The sequence below is a fragment of the Mastigoproctus giganteus genome, chromosome 3 (genome assembly GCF_048544385.1).
Source record: "Mastigoproctus giganteus isolate SK-2022 chromosome 3, ASM4854438v1, whole genome shotgun sequence".
Taxonomy (NCBI): Eukaryota; Metazoa; Arthropoda; class Arachnida; order Uropygi; family Thelyphonidae; genus Mastigoproctus; species Mastigoproctus giganteus.
In genome coordinates this window covers 210,482,529-210,505,394 of record NC_143577.1, presented here as the reverse complement: position 1 = coordinate 210,505,394, position 22,866 = coordinate 210,482,529, and the positions used below count along the sequence as shown (strand labels likewise).

Here is a 22,866-nt window from a genome sequence, read left to right as displayed (position 1 = left end):
TAGTAAATGGATAGCCATTGCACAAAACAGAAGGAAATGGAAAGTTGCTGGAGAGGCCTTCATCCTCCAGTGGATTGAAAATGGCTGATGATGATACTGCTATGAATAAAAGGGATTCTTCAGTGGGAGAAGAAAGATGTTATCAATGAGCACTGTTTTTCTTGGGCAACTCATTAGAGGAATCCCCAGGGTTCACTGTTGGGCCTGTTATTGCTTTTAATGTTTATTAACGTTATCAATGAAGGAATATTAGCGTTAGCATTAGTAGAGGCACATGATGCAAGAAAGCAAGCTAATGCAGCATCAGCCAAAAAAAAAAAAAAACTCCCATTTCATGCTCCGTTAGTTCCAAATAACTGTGCAGCTCAGCCTTAAATTTATTTAGACTATCAACCCACAACAAAAGATGGAAGTCTGTTCCACCAATCAACTACCTGCTGGCTAAAGGCAAACTACCATACATCTATCCTTCAACTGTCCTTCCTCAATCTGAATTTATGCCCTCTCAGGTGATTATTCTGAGCAAGAGAAAGAATCTCATCAGCATTGAGCATGCTCAAACCATTCATGGCTTTATACACCTGAATCAGATCTCCTCACAGGTGTCTAGTCTCCAGACACTAATCTGCAAGACTTAAGCCTTTCTTTGTAAGAGCAACCCTTCATTCCATTCACTAATCTTGTTACCCTTCTCTGTACTCATTCCAACAGCTCGACGTCCTTAAAATGAGGCCTCCAGACCTGTATACAGTAATCAAGGTGTGGCCTGACCATTGCCTTATACAAGGGGATAATAACCTCCTTATCCCCGCTAGAAAAATTCTCTATATCATTGACAAGACACCATGAGCTACTCTTGCAGACTGTCTGCACTGCTCAGAAAACTTCATATCTGCTGCACAATTATCCCCAGATCAAATCTAATGTCCAAGTTTGCAGATGACAAATAATGGCAAGGTGGTTAATGAAAGCAATCAGGGTATGCTACTGTAACATGATATAGATAAATTAGGCAGATGGGACGAGAAGTGGGAACTGAGTGAAACATTGACAAATGCAAGGTACTTCATATGGTTAGCAGTAACCTGGTTAATGTACCAGGTCTTACCACACTCGGAGTATTAGAGGATGAGAACGATCTGGGGGTAACTGAAGTCATAAGTTCTCTGAGCAGTGCAGACATGCTCACCTTATTCCTACTGGCAAAATCCCATGGGCTGTCCTGGCAGCCCATGGGATTTTGCCAGTAGGAATAAGGCGATTATTCTGTTGTATAAAGCAATGGTTAGGCTACATTTGAGTACTTCACAGGTCTGGATGTACTCATTTGCAAAAGGATGTGCATCTGTTGGAGTGGGGTATAGAGGAAAGTACTTAAAGGATACCTAAAATTAAATCTGATTGAGATTTTAAGGCTCTGAATGGATTGAGTAAGCTCAATTCTTCTTACTCAGACTATGCAGAGGAGCATAAATTCAAAGCGAGGAAGGATTGTTGTAGGATAGATGTGCCTATATTTGTCTTCAGCCAGCAGGTAGTCCAAGTAAATTCAAGGAAGAACTAGACAAACTATAGAGGTGATGAGTAAGTGATATGGAAAGTTTTTTTTTTTTTTTTGGCTGATGCTATAAAGCTTGCTTTGTTTTATCATTTTCCACTACTAATACTAATGAAATTTATCAAAAATAATTTACTCACTTGGCTTTCTAATTGCTCCTCTGTCAAATTCATCATTTCTTCATATGTCATCTGAGCAAAGAGATAGGAATATTTGTGAAGTCTTAAGCTTTTCAACCAAGCGGGAACATCTACAAAAATGAAGCAATTCATGAGAAAACTGTATATAACTCACAGCTGTGACACTATTTCATGATATTTAAGAATTTAATTAAGAAACATTAAATCATATGTAATTAGATAAAAATTGCTCTTTGCATAGATAAACCCATAAAGATCAATCTTGACAGGGCAATCAATACAGTTTAAGTTATGCTACCAGTGTGTCAGTATATTAGCCAGACAGGCCAATACATCAAGGTATCTTACAAGGTCACAGCATATACTGCTATTTAATATGTACAGATATCATGAAATACGGAAACTTGCAGCTGCATTAATGACAAATCCGATTCCCCCACCCCCCACCAATTATACAAACTACTAGGAAAAAAAAATTTTTTTTTCAATATTCCAATAAAAAAACAAATTACAGTATTCAAAGGAAATATTTCTTTAAAGAATAAAATTTTATTGAATAACAGTAGTATTTTAATTGCAAGTCTCACATTAATTATCTTGAAGTGATATATAATAATGTCAAAACAAACATCCAAAGCGCTTAAAAAAAAAAACACCAGAAGGAACTAGCTCAAGTTTTAAAAACCACAAACCAAACACTATTGTATGGAGGCAAAACTAGAAAAAAAATATATATAAAGATGAGAGAAAACTGGAGTGTAGAAATAAGATTTCCAACATCTTTTCAGGGGTGCAGTTAGTTTGATAAGTAAAAAAATGAAGACATCAAGAAAAAAAAAATAAATAAAAAGCCTTTTTCAATGAAAAACTCATTCTAACAAAAAACCAAATCAAACATTCAGCAACAACTAAAGGAATGAGAGAGAGGAAGACCTAAGGAACACTGGATTTAACCACATCCACAGAACTAACCATTGACCTAGAACAGACCAAACTTGTAGAATGAAAATAAAATTTAAAATACACAAGCACTGCCAAACCCCCAAATCCAGTAACCTAGGGGCAGACCATTTCCTAACTCTTTTACAAGGAAGTTTGCCAGACATGTGTATGGTCCCCCTTGCAAATTTGATAGTGGTAAGCTTTGTGGAAGTTTCCTCATGAAACCTAAGTATTTAAAAATGAAAACTTTAAACCTAAATGCTTTTAAATATTTTTATTACTTCGACCAGATTGTCCCAACAGTGAAATTGCAAAAAAAAATAAAATAAATTTGAAATATTTTAAATTTGTAAAAAAAAATAATAAAATAAAATAAACTAAGTTGCAGAATTTCAGGCACATCAGTAATTGGCCATACTTTACTGTTAGATAAATCTGTAGAAGGGTTCACAGGCTGATTTACACACTATTAATGTTGAGAAACCCAGAATAACTTATGGGGATCCCCTTCCCCCGGGACTGCCTAACCACAGTCCCAGGAGAAACTTTCAGAAATTTCATTAACCTATGATGGGAACTGAAACCCAAAACTACACTTTCAAGGATGTGGTCCTACAATTGCCTTATACAATGGGATTATAACCTGCCTATTTCTACAGGATATTGTTTGAAATCATCAACAGAACACCATGGGCTTTCCTGGCTGCAGGTATCTTAACTCCCAGATCAGATCCTTCTACTGTTTTAATTCAACTCCAAGCATTAATTAATGTTGGGGTTACTCTTGCTCAAATGCAAGATTTGCATTTTACTGCATTAAAACTAGGCTTCTACTCTTCCGACCATTCCTGAAGCCTGTTCAAGTCATCCTGAAGGAGTGCATGCTTGGTAATGATCATTAACAACTCTACCCATCTTTAGATGGTCTGCAAATTTTGACATCATGCCTCAATATCCCTTTGTTGATGTAATTTATGAAAATGAAATAACATTGGTCCAAGAACCAATCCTGAGGGACCACACTCCAGACATTAGCAGAGGCATATGATGCAAGAAAGCAAGCTTATATAGCATCAGCCAAAAAAAAAAAAAAACACCTGCACTTCATTTCACCCATCCATTCTCTAAGTTTGTCTACTTCTTCCTTGAATTTATTTAAGCTATCAACTTCCACAATGACAGATGGAAGTTTGTTCCAACAATCAACTATCTGCTGGCTAAAAGGTAAATGTGCACACCTCTATTTGACAATGCAGAACTTATGCCTCTTCAGGTTTGAAATCTGAGTAATAGGAAGAATGCCATCAGCATTGAGCCTGCATCAGCATGCTGCTGTCAATCCATTCAAGGCCTTACTCACCTCAATCAGATCTTGCAGGTGCTTAGTCTCCAGGCACTGTAATTTACAGAACTTAAGCATTTCATCACAAGAGCACTCCTTTGTTCCCCTTCTCGGTACTTGTTCTAGCAACTCTACATCCTTCATAAAATGAGGCCTCCAGACCTGTACACAGTACTCAGGGTGTTGCCTGACCATTGCCTTATACAAGGGGATAATCACCTCCTTACCCCTGCTAGCAAAATAGCTGAATATTATTGAAAAGACCCCATGACCTACTCTGGCAGCCTGTCTGCACTGCTCAGAACACTTCACATCTGACTGCATAATTACCTCCAGGTCTCTTTCATTCTCTACTACCCTGATTGTAACACCACCCAGTTGGTACATTTCTCTGTGGTTACTGCTACCCATATGCACTACTTTGCATTTGTCAATGTTAAACTTCAGTTTCCACTTCTCAGCTGATTTGCCCAATTTTCCAGATTATGTTGCAGCAGCATACTATCATTAACAACCTGCCAACCTTTGTATCATCTGCAAATTTTGACATTAAGCTTCATCTTCAATCTACCTTCATCAATATCATTGATAAATATACAAAACAACAATGGGTAAAACACTGACCCCTGGGGGGGCACCACTAATAACACTAGTCCACAAAGAGCAGTGCACACTGATTACCACTGTCTTCTCCCACTCAACCATCCTGTTATTCATTGTAACAACTTTCCCTTAATGCCATACTGCTCAAATTTATATAGCAGTTGTCCACATGCAACAGTATCAAAAGCTTTCCTGAAATCCAGAGTGGCCAATCAGAGTGGCTTCTTTGACCAATTTGACCAATCAAATTGGTCAAAGAAGACTTCCCCCTAACAAACCCATGCTATGTCTGAATTATTACTGTAATCTTGTCTAGATAATCCTGCAATGCTTCTTAAACCAGTGACTTCATTATTTTCCCAGGAATAGAATGTCAAACTAAGGGGTCTGTAATTACTCATGTCACCCTGTGATCCCCTTTGTGAATTGGGGATACATTTGCACATCTCCAGTCAGTGGGAACTTCCCAAATCCAAGGATGCTCTCATAATTATGGCTAAGTTTGCTTACTTCCTTTGCTGTGACCTTTAATATAACTGGATAGATCCCATCCACCTCAGATGTCTTTCTTATGTTTAACTTCAACACTTTCTCTTCCACTTTGCTCTCAGTTATTACAAAATAATGTAGCACCCTGTTAGTTTGATAAACATCTGGCCTTCTCCTCCTTGAATAACTCCTCATGTGTGAATGTAGATGTAAAATACTCAGTTTGGCAGCTATCTGAGAATGATCATCTACAGTCAAACCATTGATATCAAGTGGGCCAATCTGATTCAACTCCTTTCTTTTAGAGTTTATATAAGGAAAGAAGTCTTTGTTTTTCTTTGCATCCTTTGCCAAAGATTTCTCATAATCTGCCTACACTTGCCTAACCTCCTTGTGACTTGACTAGCTTATATCTGCCATAGGCTTTGTGTCGCATGATAATTTATATGCATTCCATGCATTTTTTCTGTTTGAGTCTCAGTTCATCTGACATCCATTTGGGCTTAAACCTAGAACAATTTCTTATTTGCAACAAAAAGCCTAGTAACTTTCAAGATTACTTCCTTGAAAGATTCCCATTTAGAATTTGCTGTTGGTAACAGTTGGTCCCACTGCATAAATTTTTTAAAAAAAATCTGAGACCATTCGTCTTTACTAAAGCAAAAACCCTTCCCTTTACCCCTGATGGTAGTTACATCTTTAAGTAAATCACACATCAGTACACTGATCACTGCCACCTATTGGTTCCTTTATCCGTAAATTCTTAATGCATGAATGATCACTGCTGATAATCAGATTAAGAGTGTTACTCTTTCTGGTTGGCTCTCTAACATGCTGCTGTAGAAAACAATCACCCAATAAATCCACAAAAGCTTTGCTAGTGTGCGAGTGACCAACTCACAAGTTCCAGTCAATATCTGGGAAGTTAAAATTTCCCATTATAAGAAAGACAATCTGATTTACTGGCCCACTATTTCTCTGCATAACTGTTCATTGTACTCAGAGTCATTAGGCCTATAACAAACTCCTATCCTCATTTTTGCTTTCCCAGTGCTTATGTCACACCAAACTGATTCGATATTGCACTGTCCATCTATGTTAACTGGCTGCACTTTCTTAGATTTTGTGTTTCTTATCTAACAGCATAATCCCCTCCTCCCTTCCTGTACATATTATACTTCCCAAATTCCAATTCTACATTCCATATATCTGTGTGACACCACCTCTCTGATATCTCAACAATATCTGTCTTTGATGTCTTGACCAGAACTTCAAATTCATAAAATTTATTTACTATAATCCTAGCATTGGTGTTCATGCAAGTATACATGCACCTGTTCTTACTCTTATTTACTCTAACACAGCTCATGTATTTACTTGTTTCATGATTCCAGCAGTTCCTGAAATCCCCAGCACTTTGCTTTCCAGGCTGCTGCTCATTCCAATAGAATCAGTGCAAGAATCACTTTCACCAATGCTTACAGCTAATGTTAATCTATTAGTCTGTGAACCACATAAGCTAACGGTTTTCCAACTCACCTTAACACTGCCTTGATAGCATCAGCAAATATTCTTGAACCCTTTCTATTTAAGTGTATCCCATCTCTGTAGAAACAATCTCCTGTTAACAAGCACAGACCAGGCTGAGAAAAATTCTACCCCACAAGCCTTGCATAATCTTTCCAGGACCAAATTGATTGACAAGGCTCTCATCATATACTCCCTCCTATGATGTCTGGGCCGGATTGCAGACACTTTCAAATTTAACCCGAACTCGTGACCTTTTTTTTTTCAACATTGATCTGTACTTGTTAAGTAAATCCACAGATCTCCTACACTTAATGTCATTAGTGCCAACGTGTACGATATCACCATTTGTGTCCTTAAAGAATATCTTTTTACAACTTCAAACTTTTGCTCCTGGCAGACATACCCTGGTCCTATTCTAATTAACCTTTTTGCAAATATATTTTCTGTTTAACTGACAACCGAGTCACCAACAATAACTAGTTCCTGCGGGACCAGTACTTTCTGCCTTAAATTGCATCTGTGTTACCTGTTAAATATGAGTGAACTCTGACACTGAGTTGGGCAGCTGAGAACTTGATTGCCCCCCCCCCATTTTAATTCCTTTAAGGGCATTACCTGACTCTTCAAACTCTCATATACACCCATCAGAATTCTGAGTCTGTGCCTAATTTCTTCACATTCTTTGCACCTAGCAAAAAACAGTTCTCCCCCGAACCACAGCACTTCTGCTACTTTGTGCATGTTGCTTTGCTGCTCTAGTCTGGGCATGATTCTGTTTAAATACAATTTAATTAACAATAAAAATTAATAAGATTTATAAATTTAATTGAAAATACTACACTGAGCTAACAAATTCCTAATACAGTGCTACATATTACACTATCTAGTTTTACGTTATACTTTATGCTATAAAGTTAGAGATGTTATGCTATTCTGTATTGATCTAATATACTAACAACGATGGCGGAAAGTTTCAAGCAGTACAAGTTTTACCAATACTAAGTAATAACTGACAAAATCAATATCTAAATTCAAAATAAAGTATCGTAACTAGAAATATAAAGCAACTTACAGAAAATAAATTACAGGTAACCCTTGTACAACACACGGTAGTTAGGTTCCTATAAAATGTTGTGTTGTGCGAAACAGTGTTACACGGGACTAAGAAAAAGTATAAAAAGAGGGTATGTTGCAAAAGCTAACAAAAATACACCAGTCCAGATTTCATGTATCATCTGCTCTTTAAAAAAAAAAAAAAAAAAAAAAAAATCAGTAATCTGGGTTTGTTTGCTTGATAAATCTTTGTGAATTTTATTGCATGGAACTAAGCTTTTAAAAGCTCCTTTTAAACTTTGGTCACCTTTCATTCAAGAATCTGCATTCAAAAAGTAAGATTCTAATTGCTCAGCTAACTTTATGCCTTCCTGTATGCTTTTTAGTTTAATTTGGAAGTTTTTAAAAACTATCTGCACTATCATCCTCTGAACTGATTTGGTTTACCTCCCATGCCATTTCTGCCAAAGCCACTTTGTCAGCCTTTTTACCAGAAATTCTTGAACCTCTTCGGTAATCATATTTTTTAAATTTTTTTAGGAGCATAGGCAACTAAGACCATATATTACGCTGTGTATATTGTCTAAATTGTCCCGATTTCGATTTTCTGTTTTGCTGGATGAAAAACCAGAGTTTCTAGGAGAAAAACACCATGCTACCCTCACCTGAGCCCAACTAACTTAGCCACGTTGCTGGGAGAAAAAAAAAACTGTAAAAATTCCTCATTTTTCCACATGCATTTGACATTGACACTTTTACTTCTTTCAGTGATAAATCTACAATTCTGATACAGTCCACAATTGCAAAAATTGTTTCCATGCCTCCATTACTCCAATAGATTCGTAATCTATTTTTATAAAAATCCATTGTAACGATTTTCTGATGTAATAAGTTTTAAAGGTGAATATAAGGCCTTGATCTAATGACTGAATGAAAGAAGTTGTATTAACCTAGTACAACTATGGTGGTAGGAACATAACCTCAACATTTGGATGGCCTGGTGTGCTAACCAATCGTAATAAAACTTGGAAATTAGATGATTTTTTCCACACAAGTTCAATAGCACGGAACGTAAACATGGGGGATTTCCCAACAAAATAAAATGCAGGGATTTCTCAATGATTTTTTTGACTAGCAAGTCAGTGGGGGGTTCAAAAAGAGTGGAAATGCAGAAAAATTACATCCAACATAATAGCAGGGTTTTCCCCACACAAAAGCTCAAAAATACTGTTATGCAAGGATTGCCACAATTTATCAATCATGTTAGAGCAAAATGGTGTTGTAGAAGTACTATGTTATACAGGGGTTGCCTGTAATATGCCAATTAAGTCAAAACGGAAAAAAATTAGGAAAAACTATTAGCCAGAGCTGTAAAAACTTCATCTGCACAGATGCTACTCTCACTCTCAAATTTTAGAAGAGCAAAATTACACATTACACTAATCTGAAGAATATCCATTATTCAGAACTCTTTGCCTTCTGCCCAGTAGTTACCCACCAATCCATCTTAGAATTTTATGTAATCCATACCTCTTCAAGCTTATACAGTAAGCTGTCATGAGGGAGCTGGTCAAATGCTTTGCTAAAATACAAATAAACTATGTTGAAATTGTTCCCTACATCCAGCCCACAAGTGTTTTTTTAAGAATTGCCTACTAAGTTAGTTAAACATGATTTTCCCTTAACAAAACCATATTGTATATCCTTCAGAATGTCATATCTGTCTAAATGTTTTCCTGGATTGCACTCTATCATTGACACTAAGATTTTTCCTAAAACTGAAGTCAGACTAACCAGTCTGTAGTTACCAGCTTCACTCTTAGAACTGCTTTTATATATTGGCAACATGCCGGCACTTCTCCAATCCAAAGAAATCTCCTGAGTCCAAAGATGCCTCATAATTAACCTCAGTGGTTCAATACACTTCCTGGTGGTTTCCCTCAAAACTACTGCATATACCCTCAACTCCAGGAGCCTTACTTGCCTTTATGTTCAAAAGTTTTTCTAATAAACAATCTGTAATTATGAAATCACTAATTTCATATGGTTCAGCCTCTTCTCAGCATGAAAGGTCTTTTGTCAGTAAACTGATGCAAAGTAGCTATTCAATTAATCTGCATCAGCTGGGTTATCCAAGAATTTCCCACACCCAGTGCATAAGGGTCTGATCTGATTAGCTTTTTTCTTAATTATATTCACATACAAATTCCTTATCCCCATTCCTAGCTCTATTAGCCAATGCTTTCTCATATGCAGCGTTTATTCTTAGATATAAAACAAATTTCCTTATTTGATGTTGAGAATTTTTTAAAAATTAGTCTGAACTTTTTGTGAACTGTAGATATTTCCCCCTCCCCTATACATCACAATGTACTATTATACACAATGTACTATTTTGTGATCCTCAAATCAAGGGTAATGTATATATATTAAATAATGCACCAATAATACTTTTAAAAAAGTATGCGATAAAATCTAGCACATATCCTCCCATTATATCTACAGGAAAAGAGAAAAAAAAAGTCCCTATTTATGAACCACTTCTGATAAATCAGGCATTTGGCAGCAGTGAAGTACATTTTAGCTAAAAATTTGTTACTATGCAGAAATGAATACTCTGCAGGCATTTTGCAATAGTAAGTTATTACTCTGGATTAAATATATAGTTTGGAAGTGATAAGAGGTTTATCAAATGTCATTAGAAAAAAAAAATACCTTTCATTCCACTACCATCTGTTTGAAAGCTGTTTTTTTCTTCGGCATGGCTTTCACTCCCACTACCAGATGATGTTACGCTACTTTGAGGTGAAAGAGGTGCATGATCTGAGCCCTGGGAATTGGAAGATGCTGACCTTTGGGTTCTGCAATTAGTTTCATCAGAGATCCACTCATTTTGAGAATTATTTGAGCAACGCTGATTTGGTGCTGTCTGTGAAGATGTTCCTGGAGGGGTTAGACTGTTACTGCGTTTAATTCGGGAGTGAGATGATGGAAGAGTATGTGTGCCATCTGGTGGGAGAAAACCAAAACAACTATTTAAATCTGATTTCAGCTTAATAGCATTTTATAAAAATGATGGGACAAATATGAGAACTACTATTAATGATCAGTAGGAGCAACAGCAGTATTCATACATGTACCAAAAAAGTATTTAATCCTGAACTGAAAAAACTAAGTCAATTCCATTTATGGTACAATATGAACAACAGAATTTCTATGCAGGAGGAAAGTTTTGTTTAAAGTAAGATTTCAAAGTGCCTCAGCTTGTTTCCTAAGTAGTTATGTATAAACAAAAGTTCATAACTTAGGTCTATTCAATTTTAACATTTGGTTTTGTCATATATCAATATTCTGAGGAATCACTAAACTGTCATGAGATTCTATGCATCTCATACAAATACATGTGACACCACCCCGCACATTATGGCTATGAATCAAAGTTCCAGGTTTTCTTCAAAATCTCTGCTAAGTCCTGCAGCACAGAGCAGATGGCCTTTATAGAGAAACCTCAGAAACAACCCATTTCAAGCTTGGACCAATGTTCAAAGTAGATCAAGCACTAGAGTTTAAGTGTTCACATGAAGCACATTGTACACAATGTATATGCAAGTAAGATAAGTCATCTCATTTCTGTTCTGGTAGCTGAAAGTCTGCCTTTTCTATTCCTTGAATTTCATCAGAACTGAACAATCTCCACATAAGTCCATGTTATATTGTGGAAGTTGTGGTATAAAAGGCTACAGCTTATCAGAGAATTGTTATACGATAGTGTTTCAAAAATAAGGTAACAGCACTCCAATACAGAGTTGATTTTTTAGAGAGCTTAATGACAAGGCATTGGTAGAGCAACATGTTAAGTATATAATAAACTTAATTTTATTAGAGTGAAATGCAATAATAATGTCAGAATGATAGTTACACTTATGCCTTGCATTGATCGTCGTGTGTATTGAATGATGGCGTTTTCTAAATGCAATAGTTCGTACAATTAAATACATTTGGTTGCATAATTTCCTTTCTACTTCACTGTAAATAGAGTAATGTCAGGGAATGAAGCTGTTAAGATTGTAATTACTGGAGGGTCAGGGCTAGATGATCCAAATTTTTTAGAAGACAATAGAGAAATCAGTAGAAACACTATTTGGCAAGCCATCTGATGTTCTGATTGAAGATGAAATCAAAAATATCGGCTGTGTCTTATTAGCTAGGCATGGTCGTAAGCATACTATTATGCCTTCAGATGGTAATTACAGCACTAATATCTGGGCATTGAAGGAGTAGGATGTACACATATTTTAGCAAAGAATACATGTGGTCTATGAAAGGAAAGATTTATCCTGGAGATAGTATTTCCTGATCAATTCATTGATAGGACAACAAAATGAGCCAGCACATTCTATGATGGTACTCCATTGTCACCTCCAGGTGTTTGTCACATTCCAATGCATACTCCATTCTGTCATATCCAAGAGGTATTTATGGAAGTGACTAAAGAACTAGGCTACAGGTACCATCCTTTTGGAACTATAATAGTAATTGAAGGACCACGATTTTCAACAAAGGCAAAAAGAAACTTATATCATAACTGGGGTGCAGATGTAATTGGGATGACCACTGTAACAGAGGTAGTTTTATCAAAAAAAGTGGAACTTAGTCTGTGGCCCTAACAATGATTGTTGGCACCATGGACATGATGCGGTTAACATGGATATTGTATTGAACACCTTGAAAAGTGATTCATCTAAAGCCACACAGATTTTACTTAGCTCCATATTAAAAATGGCATCTAAAAATTGCAGCCAGATTTAGAAAAATAACCAGAACGAAGTCAAGTCAGCTGTTGTGTTACCTCATTAAAACTGAGAACAGCAGAAAGATCAAAGTTGTGCTATTGCAGGTTTGCAACTTTATCTGTAATTAACACTTAATTACAATCTGTTTGGGGAATTAATAAAGAATTTTTACACTTACAGCATTAAACAGTGACATATTACACAATTTACAAGGGCAGAGCTGAGTAACTCCCCCACCCCAACTAAATCATTGAGTTCAGATAATTGAACCTCTACTGGATATGGAATACATTCTTAATGATAGATACTTAACTACATTGTTCCAACACTAGAATTTTTTTTTTTTTTTTTTTTTTATTGGCAAAGGTAAAAATCCGCATGAAGTTATTCCATATTGTATTTGTTTCATGGCCCAAATTTTTTTTTTTTTTTATTATTTGAAATAAGTAATGGAAATTAAATAGAGTTCAGAAAAGAAGATAAAGGAATTTTCTTTCTGTCTATATATCAGCAAATAAAGCAATAAACAAAGCAAATAAACTGATTTTTTTTTTTTTTTTTTGGCTGGTGCAGCATAAGCCATAGGCTTTCTTGCACCATGCGGCCGTTACTAATACTAAAGGCTTATTAATGTATAAGGTTGAAATAAAGTCAAGTATCATATGACTTACAAAATAATTATAACTAAAGAAACTTACCATGAATTAGTATCAGCGATATGATGTAAGGAAATGAGTTTTATACAGCCCATAAAAAAATAAAATGGTCATGCATTCAATAATTTGCAAAAAACCTTCCTTAATTTATTCAAACTATTCACCTCAAACAATACTAGGAAATTTCATTCCAACAACTGATTACTCTTTTGCTAAATGTAAATTTAGCATATCTGTTCTATAGCCACTCTTTTTCAGATTTAAACATGTGCCTCCTTGTGTTTCATCAGAAACAAGATTAAAGATACCATCAGCAATTAGTTTACTCAACCCATTTAAAACCTTACATACTTCAACTAGGTCACCCACAGATGCCTAGTTTCCAGATTCCTAGTCTTTTTTTGGCAGAAAGATATTTTTTACCTCCAGCTAATCCTGTTGTTCTTCACTGCACCCTTACAAATTGATCTGTCTTTCCTAAAATGAGGTTTCCAAACCTGTATGCAGTGTTCCCAATGTGGCCTAACCATTGTCTTATACAATGGAATAATCACTTTTTGTTCTTGTTGGAAAAGTTCCTGCATATCACTAACAGAACGGATTTAATGTCAAACTATAGAATTACTCTCAGATATTTTTCATACTTCACTACTTTCTATTTGGTACCACACAAATGGTATGTTACTCTGGGATTACTGGGATGCCCAAATGCAGTATCATACATTTATTACTGTTAAACTTCAATAGCCATCTACTTAATTATTATTATAGATCCTCTTGAAGTAGCATACCCTGATTACTGTAACCACTATATCCATCTTTGTATCATCAGAAAACTTAGACAAACTTTAAGTACTTATATCAATATACTATACCCCTGTAAAATTTTACTTATCACAGTCAATGAAGAGCAGTGGCCATTCCTTCATCTACAGTAATAACTTTCCTTAATGCCACATTGTGCCAATTTATGTAACGATCATATGTAGTACAGGATCAAAAACTTTATTGAAATTAAGTAGATGTCGAAATAATTCTATCCATCCAGTTGCTTTGTGACAAACTCTTATAATTAATCAGATTTGTGATAGATTAGCTTTCTTTAAGAAACCTGTACTGTGATTGCCATATTACTCCACTCCTATTAAGATGATCTTGCACTGCTTCTTTAACAAAGATTCCATTATTTTCCCCTGGTACAAGAGATTAAACTGACAACAAGTTTCCCACTTCACACCTTTTGAACCACCCTTGTGAACAGGGTATACAAATTTGTACATTTTTTGTTTATACTCCAGATGACCAGTGAGGAGTTTACAAGATACAAGAAGCAGCAGCACTGTCATAGGCTCGACCCACAGTTGATCAACACATGTGTACTTACGTAGCCACACACTGGACCACTGGGCTATATCTTCCCCTGAATCTAAGGAAGCTATGATTATTATGGCTAAAAGGTTTAGCTACCTCTTTTGCAATTATAAAAATCAATTAGATAGTATGAATCAGAGCTGTACTACTCAATATGTTCTACGTTGATAATAATATTAGTAAAATAATAAGAGGAGTTTATCTCAGTATAGTGCGTAGAACACTTCCGTATGATACCCTCCAGAAATTAAAACTGAAAAAATAAATCTACAACTTACCGGTAACATTAGAGTAAAATATAAATAATCAATTTAACACAATTCAAATCAATTTAAAACAATCAAAAATCAAATTAACGCAATTAAAAGAATCTAATGAAAATATATATATATAACGAGGAAGGAAGAAAAATCGTTTTGAATATTTTTGTTAGATTCTTTTAATTGCGTTAATTTGATTATTTATATTTTACTCTAATGTACCGGTAAGTTGTAGATTTTTTCGTTTTAATTTCTGGAGGGTATCATACGGAAGTGTTCTACGCACTATATTGAGGTAAACTCCTCTTATTATTTTACTAAAATTATAAAATTCATTTATATTCAGTTCAGTATTTGATAGACGAACCTCATTTAAAAACTTGATGCGACTGTACATGCAAATATCTTAATGTTTATCAGCAATCTGTAAAGGATCATCTGAAATAATCAATTATTAATCATTCATTTATGTCCATCACTACTAATAATCAGATCAAGAACCTTGTTTTCAATTGTTGCCTCTAACAGGTTGGTGTAGAAAGCAGTCATCCAACAGTCCCCAGGGGCTCACAACTGGTGAGTATGAGCTTGGCACACCCAGGGTTCTGAGCTGGATCTCTCTCTCTCTCTCTTGGAAATTTTTTTTTTTGGCTGGTGCAGCATAAGCCTCAGGGTTCCTTGCACCATACGGCTAATAATAAATCAGTAATTGCTTCCCCCTGCTATGCAAGGTGCCAACCTATGATTTCTAACAGATATTTGGGAAGGGGATTTCAACTAGAAAGTTGAAATTCCCCACAAGATATTGAGTTGCTTGCCTACTCTACAATTGTTCTGTAGATTTGTTTATCCAGTGTTTGTCACACCAGAGAGACTTTTTTTTTTTTTTTTAACTCAAAGCATATTTCTCCCCTCCCTTCCTGTCATGTCCATCCTTTCTGTACACATTGTAAATAATGACCATATTCAAATTCTGCATCCTCAATATCAGAATAACACTGTTTCTGTTATACCTATGTAAGCATTTCATGATTTAATACTTCTGTAACATCACCATTCTCTTCATTGTTCTTTGAAACACTGTCGACCAGTCCTTCACTCTTCTCCTTCAATAATTCAGACAATATTGTCTTATTTACTGAAGAACAACAGCATCATTGTCCATGCCAATATAATTATTCAGTGAACAAACATGTGATATCTGGAATAAATTTTTCCAATTATTCACCATAATTGAATCAGTCATTTTCACTTACTTTGGAGTCTTTTGGCACAATACAGCTTTGGGAAAACTGTTTGCAATAGTAGCTGCAATTAATGTCTTCAATGCTGCATTTAATATTTCAATAGCCTCCAAAAATATTTAAATCACTTCCACTGAAATATTGGCCAACATTTTCCACACAAGCTGTAATCTGTAGTGCTCCTCTACAAAATATATTCAATGTGTCTTTACACAACTCTGTGCTGAACATTTGTCTATTAAAAGCAGAACCTTCCTCTTTTCTGCTTTCACTTCCATTCCAAGGAATCTTTAAAATGTCAAGCATAACTTGGGATAATATTATTTTAAGCTTCCTTGTGAAGCTGTCAGTTCCAACCAAGGACCACTACAGAAATTCTTTCATGTCTAGTAGAACTGATGCTGCAAAATATCTATTACTTCATTTATTTCTTCATCTTTAATAAGACCAAGAAAGAATCATTTTCTTGAAGCCAGAAGAAAGTAAAATGAACAGTTTCTACATGAATGAGGATAACATTCCTAGAATCAGTTTGTTTGGCCTACTTTTAGTTCTCAATGGGGACTAATTAAAACTCTGTAGACTAATGTTACTAGTGGAGTCCCCCAGGGTTCAAGTGCTGGGACCATTGTTGTTTTCATCATTTATTAATGCTATTGATGAAGGTATACCAGGCTTAACATCTAAGTTTACAGATGATAAAGGTTGGCAGGATGGTTAATAACAGAAATGAGGGTGAGCTACTGCATCAAGATCTAGGAAAATTAGGTTGATGGGCAGAGAAATGACAGATGAAGTTTAACATTCACAAATGCAAGGTACTGCCTATGGATAGCAGTAATACCAGAGTAACTTATCAAACTATGTGGTACTACACTCAGGATAGTGGAAAATGAAAGACCTGGGAGTAAGTGTGAAGTCAGATATGAAATTCTTCAAGCAGTGCAGACAGACTGCCAGGACAGCTCATGGGGTTTTGTCAATAATATACAGAAACTTTGCTAGCAAGGATGGGGGTGATTATGCCTTTGTACAGGGCCATGGTTAGGCTGCATCTTGAGTATTATATACAGGTCCAAAGGCCTCATTTTAGAAGGATGTAGATCTGCTGGAATAGGTACAGAGAAGAGCAACCAGATTGGTGAAGGAATCAAAAGGGTGCTCTTACCAAGAAAGGCTTCAGTTCCAAAAAAATTGCAGCACCTGAAGACTAGGCACTCACAGCAAGATCTGACTGAGGCATTTTAAGATCACAAGAAGTCAAGTTGGGGAAGGCATTGCAGGATAGATGCACAGAAGTTTGCCTTCAGCCAACAGGTAGTTCATTGATTGAATAAATTCAATGAACTAGACATTCTTGGAGGGAATAGATGGGTGAAGTGTGTAGGTTTATTTTTTCCTCTATGCTATATAAGCTTGCTCTCATTTGCCACTACTAACTTTGGATTTCTTTTTAAGTTTGAAATTCTCAAATATTTTCTTGATGAGTTCAAGAATGTCTTAATTTCAAAACTTTTTGACCACAAAGTAAATTTGGATGTGAGTCAGTACTTACTAGTGATCACTGTTGCACTTTTCAATTTGGTTGCTCTGCAAAGTGCTGACATGCTATGTTGGTGTCTAGTTCTACTAGATAGCCAACATGAACAATTCTACTTCAAGTGTCATGCACCAACTAAAACTTCATTTTTTTCCTTTTATGACTCTTTCTAGATAGTGGTAGCACTAGCTGTATGCTAGCTAAATTAGTGCACTATTAAAATTAGTTAATAGAGAAGGTTTCAGGAAGTGTTGTTCAAAAAGAAGTTATATTTTAGATAAAATAAGTGTTGGTGAGTGATAGGCTAAGATCTGGGACCTAAAGGTGGTTTCATTTTCCAACTTGGAACTTTTTTTAAAAAATGGCTAATCATTACTATTCTTGGATATAGGAAAACAGGAAATTAAGGTCAATTTTTAAGGAACTATAATCAGTCACTGGGAATTATTAGCGGAATAGTTGTGCTACCTGATAGCTTTGCGGTAGAAGTTTTCAGGATACCAAATTGTATGTAAAAATACTCACGTGTTGCTGAGTTATTTATTACTGTTATTTTCAAGGTCACAGCCATTCTACCGAATCAGCCATTTTCATGAGATAAAAGAACTACAGCAGTTTCACCTGCTTGTTCAGTGGGATTAGAAATTCAGTATAAATTGCGTAAAATTATTAAATTGCAACATCACCATTGTATAAGAGCTACCACTTCTATATAGCTGCGTAAGGCTTGGCAGATCAGCAGCTTAAATCCCTAGCCTGGATAAATGGTGAGGGTTGACATCAGAAAGGGCATCCGGTCGTAAAAACTATGCCAAAACAAAAGGTGATTGATGGAAAGTAGATGTGTCAGGGCTAGCGAACAAAGGAGTCCGGTTAAAGAAGCTAGTTCAGCTAGAGATGGAGTTGAAAAGTGTTAGAATAGGAACATTGAGACGATGAATGGAAAGAGCAGAGAGAGATTGTGGATTTTATGCAAAGAAGAGGAATGAAGATCCTATACCAACAAGAGACTAGGTGGAGGGGAAATAAAAAGAATTTAATAATGCCAATCCCATATGAACATGGGAAGAAGGCAAGGAAAAAGAAGACTCTTCTAGATAGATTTTTAAATATTCACCCACTTTCACAGAAAAGCCCTTTTCAGCACACAAATCAGGTGTGCCTCATTTGTATTACCACAAAATGCTTAATATCTTTTGATACCCTTGTTAGATTAGTTTAAGCTCATCATAAGTAGGGATATTATCAACACTAAGTACTAGACAGTTTTTCAAAGGAATTCTATATGCTTTCAGGCTGTTCAGAAGATACCCAACACAGGGTTACCCACCCCTATAAAGGATGGTTCAGCAACCCCCCCAGTCAACTCTGGCCTGCATGAATACTGCATCTAGCATATGGTTGTGGTAAATTAATGTCAATTAAAACAGACCATCGGTGAAAAATATCAGTTACTTATGAATAATTCTGCAACTTTTAGTTGGACTGCTTGCATTTCTTGACATTTACCTACTGCATTCATGCTGTGCTTGCTCTGAAAAGTAGCACTTCAAATATGGTCATGCCACACTTATCCTTTGTCATTATGCACCGAGGAAAATAAGAAAAGTGGACTGTGAAAGATGAGCATCATGAGAATTTTTTAAATGAATATAAAAGATAAACCAATATGTTTAATTTGGTCTGAAGTAACAGAGCATGTGAAGAATATAATCTCAAAAGACAATGTCTTATTTATGCTATAAATTTGTCAAAGTGAAAACAAAGTCTCTCCTAGTCAGCTAACACTGATTGCAAAATGTAATAGACTAAAAAATACTTTAAACCTAAGTTTCATTATAAGGTCTAAAATAGTTAAAAACACTCAAAGCATACTCATATGGCAAGTTTATTAAAGAATGTATTTTGAAATTGACAGTGTCTGAAAAACAGGTTTTTTAAAAAATACTTTTTTTTTCAAGAAAACTAAAAAAAAATTAGTGCCCCAAAATGATTTAAGAAACTTTAAAATCTAGAATTTCAAAGTCTAGAAAATTATTCATTGACATTTGATGAAAGCACAAGCATAACTGACACCACTATTTTTGTTCAAGGAATTGTTTGTTTGTTATTTGGTTTTTAGGAGCATTAGCAACTGAGGCCATATTGCTCCGTGAATATGCGGTGGTCATTCCCTGACATTTCCGCATCCTCCGTATTTGGTGGTGACGGGCTTGACCCTGGTCTAGTCAAGAAGCGTGTGCCACGCACTGCTGCTCCTTCCCACCTGGCTGCAGAGGCAGCTTTCAAGGAATTGAAAATTCTTTTAATATCAGAGAAGAAATATTGAGCCGATGAAAATGTGAAGATTTTTAAAAGAAGTCATGAAAGAATATGGACAAAATAAAGGTGTAGTTTCTTTAAGAAAAATGAGTAAAACAATTTGTTAGGCTTGTCATCATAAAGTGTATTTTATTAATACTGAAATCAACTACAAATCAATACTTTTATGAACTACTTCAGATACACTTGCTTTGATATGTTATTGTCACGTAAGATGAATTTCTAAAGCAATGTCATGGCTAATTCATATGATAGTGGGCAATTTTTAGTTTTCCAGTTAAGTTAAACTGGTTATATTTATTAATAATTATACAACACTTAAGACTTATTGCAAATTCAACAGCTGATTTGAAAATTTTAAAGAAAAGGCTATTATATTAAAGTTATTTTCATTGCCTTTTTCTATTAATACTGCACAAGTATTAATTGGGAGGGGGAAGAATATATATTGAAAAAGTTCCATAAAATTAATTTTCAAAAATTAATTGCAGCCACTAAAACTAAAAGAATGATCAGACCTTAAGGCAAAGTTTAATAAACTGTTTATTAATGTGCTTTAAAAATGAAACATTCTAATTTAATTTCACATAAAAGTTATTATTATTTAGAAGCATATACAAGTGAACAATTATTCTCTACACCTTTTAATTTAATGTCAAATGATATTTGACATTAATCTAGCTATTGACAGCAACAGAATCAAATACTGCCAAGATGGTCAAAGACACTGTCTTAAAGATTGTATTAGACTTCAAATGCAAATTATTATAATAATAAATTGCTGATTTATTTATAAACCAAAATAATGTAAATCAAATCAAAATTGTGTAATACCATCACATTGCTTACTGGAGGCTTGAAGTGGTGAAACCCATATTTAGTCTTCAGAGCAAAGCTCTAGCAATCCCTCTACAACAATTTCTCCACCATGCAATATGATTGATGTCTTTTGAGGTAATGATTTCTTTTGAGGTAATGATGGGCATCATGGCAAGATACAATGTTCCTTACACTGAATGTACAACTCTAAAACAGTGTTTGAGGACTAGCTTACTGGCTGGCCTTCAATTATGACAACTGAAATGAGCAGTGGTTGGACTGAACCTATTGGAAACTCTAGGAGGCATTTGGATCAGCTTGAGTATAAATCTTACCTGCCTCTAGTCTCAGATCTAATCTCAATGATGTCCATTTGCACTAACTCTGCCAAGCCCAACTTACTTTTCCTGAAGAAGTCCCACTGTTGGTTGATTCAACCACTGCTCATTTCAGTTGTCATAATTATTTTCTGTATAATTCCTTCCACTTCAAAGGTGGTACTTGTGTATATGTCCACTCTGATATTCCCTGTCAGAGACTTAGTAATTTGGAATCTCCTCCTCTTTTCAATCTTCTTTGGCTTAAAATCTTTCTAACTCATTCTGTCAGATTCATCTGTTGCCACTAACATTCTGCCAACAACTCCATTAATCACTTGGAACTCAGCCTTCCTTTCTTTGGAAAAAACTGGACTTTTCTCCAGTCCAACTTTCCTAATAATGAGGAAATTTTCCTTGGTAGTTTCAATGTTCAGAACCCCAGCTAGATTCAAATTTCTAGTCACATGGACCCAGCTTGACAAGGTACTAGGGGTTTTGTAATTACTAATTACCTTGCAGAGATTCCATTTACCTACCAGAATACCAGACAACTGTAACCACACAGCCAACACTTACTCACAAACAACCCTCCCAAGCTCATGGTGAGGGATCTTATAGCATTAGCATATGATGCAAGAAAGCAAGCTTATACAGCATCAGCAAAAAAAAAAAAACCTCCCATTTCAGCCCTCCATTCATTCAAATGCCTGTCCAGATCAGCCTTAAATTTATTTAGGCTATTTCCACAACAAAAGATGGAAGTCTATTTTCCACCAATCAACTACCCACTGGCTCAAGGCAAATTTCTGCATATCTATTCTTTAACCATCTTTCCTCAATTTGAAACTGTGCCCCCTCAGGTTCTTAATCTGAGCAACAGGGAGAATCTCATCAGTATTCAGCTTGCTCAACCCATTCAAATTGAGGAAAGGCAGTTATAGAATAACTGTGCATAAATTTACCTTTAGCCAGCAGTTAGTTGATTGTACAACACTATCAGATCACCTTGCAGGTGCCTACTCTCCTGGTGCTGCAATTTGCAGAACTTAAGCCTTTCTTGGTAACAGCACCCCTTTGTTCCCCATCACCAATCTTGTTGCCCTTCTTTGTCCTCGTTCCAGGAACTCTACATCCTTTCTAAAATGAGGCCTCCAGACCTGTACACAGTACTCTAGATGTGGCCTGACCATTGCCTTGTATAACAGGATAATCACCTCCCCTGTTCCTGCTAGCAAAATTCCTATATATCATTGACAAGACTCCATGATCTGCCCTGGCAGCCCATCTGCACTGCTCAGCAAACTTCATATTTGAGTGCACAAATACCCCCAGGTCTTTTTCACTTTCCAGTTCCCTGAGTGTAGTACCACACAGTTGGTACGTTTCTCTTCGGTTATTGCTACCCATATGCAGTACTTTGCATTTGCCAATGTTAAACTTCAGTTGCCGCTTCTCAGCCCATTTGCCCAACTTATCTAGATCCAGTTGGAGTAATATACTGTCTTTAACAACCCTGCCAACCTTTGTATCATCTGCAAACTTGGACATTAAACCTGATATACCTTCATCAATATCATTGATAAATATACAAAATAACAATGAGCCCAACACCGAACCCTGGGAGAACTCCAATAATAACATTTGTCCACGAACAACAGTGTCCAATAATTACCACTCTGTCGTCTCCCAATCAACCATCCCTTTATCCATTGTAGCAATTTACCCTTAATGCCATACCTCTCCAATCTGTACAGCAGTCTTCCATGTGCAACAGTATCAAAAGCTTTCATGAAATCAAAGTATATGATATCAAAATTATTTTTGGCATTCAGTTCCTTTGTGACCACATAGTATCCAATCAAACTAGTCAGACAAGACCTCCCT

At 35.8% G+C, this 22,866-nt stretch overlaps 1 protein-coding gene across 3 annotated transcripts in view; it reads right to left on the bottom strand.

Moving 5' to 3' along the window:
- The window catches only part of smg (sterile alpha motif domain containing protein 4 smaug), a 522,350-nt gene that overhangs the window by 90,677 nt on the left and 408,807 nt on the right, over positions 1–22,866 (bottom strand). For all 3 annotated transcript variants that reach the window (XM_090369606.1, XM_090369605.1, XM_090369604.1), the window contains 2 exons: positions 10,373–10,666; positions 1,699–1,808 (listed from right to left, as the gene is read on the bottom strand). In XM_090369606.1, coding sequence (XP_090225732.1) covers positions 1,699–1,808; positions 10,373–10,666 — 404 coding nt within the window. The remainder of the gene's footprint in view (positions 1–1,698; positions 1,809–10,372; positions 10,667–22,866) is intronic.